The 9,833-nt window shown below is 45.1% G+C and overlaps 1 protein-coding gene across 2 annotated transcripts in view; it reads right to left on the bottom strand.

Moving 5' to 3' along the window:
* Positions 1-307: 307 nt before the first annotated feature.
* KHDRBS3 (KH RNA binding domain containing, signal transduction associated 3) overlaps positions 308-9,833 on the bottom strand; it is a 189,769-nt gene continuing 180,243 nt past the window's right edge. Inside the window, exons 9-11 of one of the 2 annotated variants that reach the window (XR_006212771.1) lie at positions 9,107-9,256; positions 7,623-7,681; positions 308-578 (exon numbers count right to left, since the gene is read on the bottom strand). Coding sequence is in view for 1 of the 2 variants with exons in the window: in XM_042972650.1 (XP_042828584.1) it covers positions 9,165-9,256 (92 nt within the window). In the remaining variant the exon portion in view is untranslated. Of the gene's footprint in view, positions 579-7,622; positions 7,682-8,619; positions 9,257-9,833 lie in introns of those variants that run through there. The other variant, XM_042972650.1, reaches the window with a different exon arrangement.

Below are 9,833 nucleotides of genomic sequence, written 5' to 3'. Positions count from 1 at the left end.
CGTTGCACCAGTAAATGAAGAAAAGAGAACGAACAGAATAATCCTGTCCACAGGGATCAGGACCTTTACGCTCCGTAACAAACTACAAGAGAGGCATGAAGATCAGCTTTCCTTTCTGGAAGGACACGCCCACGTTTAGTGCTCCATCACCGAGACAAGAGACATCGTTTTCGAATCTGGAATATGTGTAGAATCCTGACCTCTGGCAGCGAGGGGCAGCCATACAGGGTCCTCTAGTGTGCACAATCTAGAGCTTCCTGAAATAACAACACTTTGTTTTTCTAGTTTATTTTCAAGTGGACGAGACTGAAACGGACAGCCTTTATTAAGTGATACACAGATCATTTGTTCGTTCGTTGTTGGGAGACCACAAAATAAGACGGGATTTTCCTTCCCTTTTTTAAAACAGGCTTTCCAAATTAAAAAAGCATACCATTTTATAAAAACATTTCACAGGACATAAAATTGTGAAACAAAAAATTAAGACGATTTTCAAGCTCCCAAGTGAATTCATTTACTGACTAGGCACGTTGGTGAGTTGACAATTCGTAAGCAGTCCACAACTTGAAGGAAAGTCCCTGAAAGAGAGGAAAATGAAATATATTTGTGGACATCAAGAAACTAATAATTATCTACGCTCTGCTGGGGGTGGTGGGATTTAGGCAGAGGAAGCAGGCAAGCTGAAACTTTGGAGAAATAAGGATGTTAATGGAAGACGAGGCAAAACAAAATAACAGAAATTTAAGAACATAAAATATTTGTGTTTAGTAAGGCAGATGAATGGTTAACCAGTATGGTGAGAATCAAAATACTCTCCAACGCGACACTTATGGGTCTGATTTCAGAATGGCAATGCCTTGTTTTACATGGAACTCTAATACCAAAATGTGACACGGGTCCCCACAGGAACACACTGACGGGACAGTCCTTGACTTCGTGTCATCTGAGATGAGACCCAACTTTCAGAAATATTTACAAGTTTTTCATTAACGCCAAAGAATATATTTTGATGTGCTATATATTACACAACCATGATATCAAACAAACCCAGTGGCAATCGAGAGGGAACGAAAGCCACCCAATCACAACGGAGAAGTGGCCGTCACTCTACTCCACAGCTCTGATCACACACGTCTGGCCCCAGGGACCCGTCACCACCACACTGTTTGCTCTTGGTGCCCTATGACCTGGTCCTTCCCAGCGCTCCAACATCCCCCATTGCTCTGCCGGCTCGGGCACCTGCTCACGTGCCCACGTAGGGTCACCAACGTCCGCCTTCCCACCTGCACCAGCCCGTTAACACCCGACATTCTTCTCCCTGCTTCGAGATCTCAACTGAGCTCTAGAAAGCTCCATGCAGGTGTCCCCTTCTCTGTGGAACCTCTACCTCCTCGCCCTCCCTCACAGAGTTCACCACCGTTTCCTCTGCACGGCCTCTGCCTTCGCAGAGCATGTTATTACTGCGTGGGGCCAGGGACGGTGAGCCACACGGGCCACCCGCACGTGCTACGACTGACCAGGGCAAACCGGATTTAAAGGCTAATGCTGCACAAGGTAAACATCGAAGGCAGTAGGTCTATCGGCTGGGGTGTGGTCTGGTTGATCAGTATTTCCTGAATCGAGTGCCAGCAGCCAGTACTCTCAGAGCGAATGGAAAAAAGGGTTCTTTTGGCAAAAAGGGAGAGGGAAGATCCCGACGTACTGTCAGGATCTGGGAAAGTAGGGAACAGGGAAAGGTGGGCGAGGACACTTCAAGGTACCCTCGTGGGCCCCCCAGACCGCGGGCGGCCCTCGGAGCCAATCTGCTCAGGCTGGGCAGCGGGAGGAGGCCCACAGCCTCACTTGTCCGCACAGGGATCCGACCCACGGCATGCCAGTCGCCATGCTGGGCGTCAGAGACCCTTTCAAACCCATTTTGAGTAGAGGAGTTTTCCGTGCTAATGGTTGTATACGGTAAGAACGCACGTGGCAGTCGGAGTTCAAGTTTCCCTCGGAAAAGCATAATCAGGGACACCATTACGTCCGTAGAGAACCACGCAGTAATATTCCTAAAATATGCAAAGACTTAACGAACCTGGCTCAGAAATTCACTCTCAAAGACGTATACAAATGTGCACGATAACAGAGATGCAGGGCTCTGCTTTCTAGCACTGTCTTTAGTGGGCGTAAAATACGGGAGGTGAACTGCACGTCTGTCAATACTTGTTTAAATTAGAATAGTTAGTTCATACATACACCATTCAGCCAATGGAGAGAAAAAGGCAGCTTTACAGTATAAATGACAGAAAATGAATTCTAAGCTATACTCTAAAGTGAGATGAGGGAGGTAGAAAACAGCGTACTGTTCTGTATGTAAAAAAGCAACAATTAGAAAAGAAACCTATGCTTTGCTTATGCACAGACTATCTCTGGAAAAATGGACAAATACACAAAAAACCATGCAAACAGGTAGGTGTTTGGGGTACGGGTGGGAAAGAAGATCAACTTTCCATTCTATCCTTCGGAATTTTAGATTTTGTACCAAGCACATGGAGTACCTATTAAATACAGGACATATTTTGGTTTCCCGACTTCGCATTTCCCACTGAAAAAGCCAGTGGTCACAGGAGTTACTTAATCTCATTTTCACCGAGAAAGCAAACTCTTAAGAGTGCCAAGCGCTCAGTGCTGGTGTTTGAAAAGGCACAGGGTCGTCCGCTCCCCCCACTCACTCGCTCGCTCCTTGTGGAGCATGTCAGCAGCTCCTGCCGTGTGCCAGGGACCACGCTGGCACCTGGATGAACAAGTCAAACAAGACACGCCTCCGTGTTTGCGGGAAGACAGACGCATCAACAAACAGGACAGAGACCCAGCTCTGGGAGCCCCGCTCACTTCACAAGGGCTTCTGCGCCTGCTCACTTAGTCCGTCTCCCCTTTTAGTGGCCTGTCAGGTACGAGGGACCTTCTGAGGTAGCAGACAGGGGACGTAAGGCCTGGATCTTGCCAGTAGTGGTGGTCAAAAGATACTTTTATGTATCTAGATCTACATCTGAATGATGTAGATGATTAAAACCTGTTTAGGGGCACCTGGGTGGCTCAGTCGGTTAAGCGTCCCACTTGGGCTCAGGTCATGATCTCGCAGTTCATGAGTTCGAGCCCCGTGTTGGGCTCTGGGCTGACAGCTCGGAGCCTGCAGCCTGCTTCGGCTTCTGTGTCTCCCTCTCTCTCTGCCCTTCCTCTGCTTCACTCGGTCTCTCTGTCTCTCTCAAAAATAAACATGAAACAAAATATATTTTTTAAACCTGTTAAATTCTCTGCAAATGGAAGGGTGACTGACTCCGCCCGGTGAGACCAAGGACATCCTGTCCGGTCTCCCGTGCTGTGGAGACACTGTGCCGCCTCAATTCATCAGGTTCGCTCGTGTATCTGACTGCTTGTTCACCTGCCACTTCGTGGGCACAAGACATGGTCCATACATGAAAGATGTTTCTATGCCGGTCGGAGGGTGGGTGGAAAGGAAAGTGAACAGCCCCTCGAGGGACACTGTTTTGCAGAATTCGGGCAGCTACAAGGGTTCTCCACCCCCAGGGATCCCACCCCCAGGCCTGATGTGGCGACCGTGTGCCAAGGAGGCTTCCCCGGCAAGGCCAAGCTTCACGGTTCACTTCAAAGTTGGACAGACCCTAACGACTAGCTGTGCCAAGAGCTGGGTGAGAGGGAGGGGCGAGGAAATGTGACTCAGGCAGAGGAGGACAGGAAAGCACTGTGAGGGATGTTCAGTAGCAAGGCTGGAGCAGGGCGGGGTGGGGCGGGGTGGGGTGGAGAGCAGTGCTGGAGCAGGGCAGGGAGGGGTAGAGAGCCTGCTGGAGCAGCCCGGAGGCAGGACCAAGATGGGGCCGGGCTTTGTGTTCAGAGCCAGGGATCTGAGCTTTACCCTGAAAGCCACGGGAGCCACTGAGGGGCTCACCACACAAAGATCTGAAAAACGACTTCAGGACTAGGTGCTCATCACTGAAACAGAATCCCACTGAGAATCTAATCAGTGGGATTAGACAAGAGGAGGACGCAAGTCAGACTGGGAAATGTCCTACAACCCATCTCAGAGATGGAAACAGAATCAAGACAAGGTAGATTTTGTTATTTCAAACACAATGATGGTTTTATTTTTCCCTTTCTATCTGTGTAAGACATTGACGGATATAAGCAGTAGACATTATCTGCATAGAAAGTAACAAACTTTGTTATTTATATTCACAACCTAAATCGTATCAAGTGGCTTACGTTTTGGTTACTTAGACTTCTGATTACATTTTTATTTTTTCTCCAAATCATTCGGTTTAGACTCTGGGATTCGTGTCTCTGTACACACTGGCCAGAGCAGAGTCACTGTCTAATTGTGAGTGAAACCAATGAGCTAGACTGTCTGAATTGTAATACTATTGACACGAGCGGGTGTTTTGTTTGCTCTCTGCTAACTCCCCCTAACCGCCCCTGACACTGTGTGTTAGGAATCCTACTGACCCCCCGACCACTCTTCCCTATTCATGGTCTTCCTAATAAGCCCTTCCTCTGCGGCGGGGAGGTCGAGGATGAAAGGTAGGGCCCTGTGTTTGAGACAGTGTGTCCGGGTATCGGATCGACAGCCCGTGCAAACAGGTTCCTACAAAGCTCTTGCTGGAACGGAGATGCCCGAGGCACTTTCTCCGCCTCGGGGGCTGGGGTAGGGCAAGTTTGGAGACGAGGAGGATATTATTACTGAAAATGGGGTCAGCGTGTCTAAGCTTCTTAGCAGGAACCGCGAGGCCCTTCGCCACGCGTCTCGTGCCTACCCAGACGGCATCGCCTGCTGCTTTCTCTGACTGCCCGACGTAACTGATTTCCTAGATAATCGTGCTTTTTCATAGCTCCGAGTACTTACATAAGGCAACAAGCAAGAGCAAATACTTATGTTAGTGCCGCGCACGTTTCTTGTCCTTCTACAGCGACACTGAGGTGGGGGTCTCATTACTGTGCCATTTTATGGGTGGGGAAACTGCCACTGCGGCTGCAGTCGAGAGAGGTTTAGTAACCTAACCAAGGTCATTAAGCGGGTAGATGACGGAGCTGGGACCGGAGTGCTTCCAAGAACCCCTTCCCCCATGTGGTCAGGTTCTCTGTTCCTGGTGCTAATTCCCCTGCTGGCACCCGCCCCACCTCCACCCACCCACCTAACAGGAGCGTCTCTCTTCCACACGCCTGCCTCTGTCCTACCGACACCCTCCTCGACCATCTCCCCCGTCGGCTGTTGCGTCTTTGGGGACGGGACGATGTCCCACAGCACAGTGTCTGCAGCACAGCAGAGGTTGGGTCAGTGGACCTGAATGAATACGGATAGCGGATCAACAAGGCATCTCCTGAATATAAGAAGATTCAGAGCCTAAACGCAGTCAAGGAAATTTCCCAGGAGGGAATCTGGGGCAGAGGTGGAAGAGAGCCAGAGCGGGGAGTACCTCTCAATCACATCGAACTAATGCTCAGTGTTGTGGGAGTCACTTCCAGGGATACAAGGTAACATAAAGAGCAGCCCCTGCTCTTAAACGGCCTTTAGTCCAACGGGGGAGTCAGTGCTCGTCCAGAGGAGCGACAGCGTGATGGCCACCAACAACACAGACTCTGGACAGGACGCGACGGTTCAACTTTGGCTCTATGCGTTGCAGGGTGTGTGAGTTGATGTGAGTGATTTCACCCCTAGAAGCTTAAGTGTCTTCCTTTGTAAAAAGGGGAGGACACTCACCTTCTTAGAGCTTTAAGGATTCAGTGAAATCACTTACTGAGAGTGATAAGCTCGTGTGTGGTCGCAACAGCAACTTGTAGCCAATCTGAGTCCTGTGACATCAACGCTGAAACGAAGAAGTACCAACCGGATTCAGAGAGGGCCGAGGGATGGTGGCCACAGAAGGGAGGGCACCAGGCCACGTCCTGGAGAACGGGCCTGGTTTCCGTGGGCGAAGGAGCGGGGGCCAGCACGTATGGTTTATAGTCCACCCCTTCCATCGCCCTCCAAATTACTTGGAGGGGAGGAACAGGGAGAGAGAAGGCTTGGCAGGTACGTGCCAAGTACAGGAAGCCCTTGAGGCCAAGCAGGAGGCTTCTCGTCCGATAGCATTCCTGGTGGTTCCAGACCTTTCTGGCTCACAATCCCTTTTTACAGTCCAGGGGAGCTATGGGTTCTTTAAAAAAATGAAAATAAACATAAAATTGAACAATAATTCCTAAGACTTAGCTCTGAAGAGGGGGTAAGCCTGGGGGTTTACCCCCTGGGGACCGATCTTTAATCCCTCACTTAATAAACCTACATTTATTATTCAGTGTGCTAATCCCCCCTCCAAAATTACTTAATATGGAAGGAAAGTAGTGACAACCTTCAGTGTAACACTACACATTGAAAAAAAAATGTATTCTGTGTCACATTCCCTTTTTGTGCAAGAAAAGACTCTCCCCACCCCTCAGAAACCCAAACCCCAAAACCTTATTTTGGTCCATGAGACTAAAAAGAACTATTCTCTTCCTAACAGTAATTTGATTTCAGGCTAATTTTGGCCAGTGGAGGGGAAAAACGCTCAGCTATTTCCAATACTGATTAAATATTACACAATTCACAATTACACTTCACGTTACTGTATGAGTTTCCAGGTTACAAAACACCCTTTAACATTCACTCACTTAATTCTTAGTAACAACTATATGAGATAAGCGTCACTCTCATTGAGCTGCTGTCCCAAGGTACACAGGAAAGGGCAGAGCTCAGATACAAATACTTCTAAAACATAAGACTCTCTGGGAATGTAAGAGCTTAAGTAGCAGTGTTTCTGATGGTTCAGAAAAACACAAGAATATGGTGAGACCAAAACTAACGATACATTTCCCTCACAGATCCCTAAATTTTTAAAAGAATTATGCAATTTCATAAAACATACTTTATAGTACTTATTTATAAAATAGTTTGTTTTGCAACATCAGAAAGGAAAATCACACACACGGAATCATACTTTCAGAAGCCCTAGGATACGTATTGTCAAAAATCTGCAGCCTATCGGTGTAATTTTTTGCCTGTAAATATATAGAGAGAACACAGTTTTTGTTTTTGTTTTTTTTTTCTTCAAATCGGGCTCGACACCCAGCATGGAGCCCAATGCAGGGCTTGAACTCACAACCTTGAGATCAAGACCTGAGCTGACGACAAGAGTCGGACGCTTAACCGACTGACCCACCCAGGTGTCCTGCCACACAGTCCGTTTTTAGAAAATAACACTGGGATCATATTATACATTAGGCTTGATAAACTGCTTTTCTGCCCTTAATAGTTTGGAAATTTTTTCATATGGTTGACTAAACGTATTTTTTTACCGAAGAAAGTAATCCAGATATTAATAAATAGTGGGACGACCGGTGTCTCTGCCTTGTGCATCACAACCAAAGCTGACTGCGTCTGACTTGTTTACGTTCAGGAAGCTTCTTTGCTGACCGGAGGAGTTAATTCGCGGTAATCACTAGTGCTGGTAATAGGAACCAGCATGGGATATTTTCCATGTGACTGTAGATAAGCATGAAATTGTCTTCATCTCCCGCAACACATCAAAATAATTGGAACAAAAGGCACGTACCTTTGTTTGCTCCCCGGGCACAACCGGTTCCTTTGACTTCCCAAGATGGCTGACATTTCCTAACAAACAAACAAACAAAAAAGGCCTTTTTACTCAAAGAGAAGGAAATCTCTTAAGAAATAAAAATTAAACATTTTATATAATCTACAATTAAAAAAAAACTTAACCCAAACGATTAAAAGAATAACTTTATTAAATATTTGTCAGTTTTAAGAAGTGCCCTCAATTACTAACCAAATAACGTATTACAAACCACTAGTTATGAGGTTTTACATTTGTTTAATAGGGAATAATTGGCCCCAATTAAACTGACTGAACTAAGGCTTTTTAGATTACTAAAACAAATTAAACTTTTTAAAATGAGAATTTAGGTGATCTTAAAACCTCTCTAAAATGGATAATGAAACTTGCTAAGTTGTAATCTCCCTGGTTTTATTAGTTATATTAAGATAAATTAAGTGAGATTAAAATCTTATTTGATTTATTTACCTTTGACAATGAAGACCGTTTAAGGGTTACACATCCTCAGCCTTGGCGAGTGCGACTCAATTAGTCAAGTCAGAGTGTCTTTAAAAGCTTTGTGCTTATTGCTTCCAGCATGGAGCGAGGTGTTCATTAAGGTACCAAAATTCTCATAAAAAATCCAAAGTTGCACTAGTGAAAAAACGCTCAACAAGATGAAAACTGATCACATGTTTTTCAGAAAATCAGTATAGTTATTTTAAAACCAGTTTTTAAACAAGATTTGGTTGTGCGTAGGTTTAACGTGTCACTCACGCAGCTTGATAACCATTTGGACTCTTTAAACAGCATTTAAATCTACGGTGAGTAGAGAATGGTACATTTAATTTTATACCATTTTTTAAGTAAGTTGTACAATGTTTAGTGTGAACCCTTTTATGACAAGCGTTGTTAAATGAACTCTTTCCCTGTTTACAACTATTTATGAAGGCCTTTTTAAATAAGCAAAACATGAAATTGTTAGCTCACACACACGAAATTTCTTTCAAAAGTTTATTTAGTATCAAGCAAGAGGAGACTTTGCTTAACACTACAGAACATTTCAAGACTTGAGTTACAAAAGAATACCACATTATTTGCACTTGTAATTGGCTTCCCTTTTTACGCATGTTGGCAAGAGAAAAAAAAAAAACTAGCATATGGCTGAAAGATAAAATAACTAAATTTCTATGGAAACCTTTAAAATGAAAGGTGAGGCTTATGTTAAAAGGATGGATTAACATATTTAGTAAACCTATTTTTTTGTTTAACACTAGTTAATCAAAGTTATTTTTTTTTCCTTTTGATGACCTATTTTTTTCATATACAGACTGGAAATAACAAAATTTTACATGTCTTTTTTTTTTTTTTTCCTTTTTTCTGCCCAGGTTGATGTTTCAACAAAGTAGTTTTAAAGTTCCATCCATTCAGATTTTAAGCATTTTGATTTATTTAAAAAGGGATTGTTCATAGAAAAAAATTACTTTGAACAGTATACAGGACTGGTGGAGATTGGCTATTTCACAACATCAGACAGTACAATCAGTATCTGCCATATGGCTGGTCTCTGTAGACGCCCTTTGCTGTCCTCGCTGAAGGTGCCTTGTGTCTTGAGTTAGTCCAGTCCTCTTGCCCTAAAATCAGTAAGACGAATCACAATTAGATCACTGCCATGGATCCCGCTGGCTTCATTTTTCAGAATCTAACTTAACCCTTGAACCAACGGTAGCTGGCATATTGAAGACATATATCCCTGATGCACTAGGAAAAAACCAACGGTATTTACTTAAAAAAATCACAGACACGATGGAAAATGGTTGTCCCATTAACAAAACCTAACAGCATGGGAAGAAACATGACTTTTGTGTCTTCAATGGCAACCGACTTCGCAAGAACTTGCCTTCGGGCCACTCATTTAACCAAAGCTCACAAGCTCAAACAGCAAAGGGAACTGCCTTTTGCTAAACGTCAAGATACTTCTGAATGGGAAAGAGAATGGGAAGAGGATCACTTAAATTTCTTTCTTTCTTTCTTTTTAATGTTTATTTTTGAGACTGAGAGGCAGAGTGCGAGCGGGGGAGGGGCAGAGAGAGAGGGAGACACAGAATCCGAAGCGGGCTCCGGGCTCCGAGCCATCAGCACAGGGCCCGACGCGGGGCTCCGACCCACGAACCGGAGATTGTGACCAGAGCCGAGTCGGATGCTCAACTA

The sequence above is a fragment of the Panthera tigris genome, chromosome F2 (genome assembly GCF_018350195.1).
Source record: "Panthera tigris isolate Pti1 chromosome F2, P.tigris_Pti1_mat1.1, whole genome shotgun sequence".
NCBI lineage: Eukaryota > Metazoa > Chordata > Mammalia > Carnivora > Felidae > Panthera > Panthera tigris.
The sequence above is the reverse complement of the archived record's forward strand: the minus strand, read 5'-3'. Positions and strand labels throughout refer to the sequence as shown.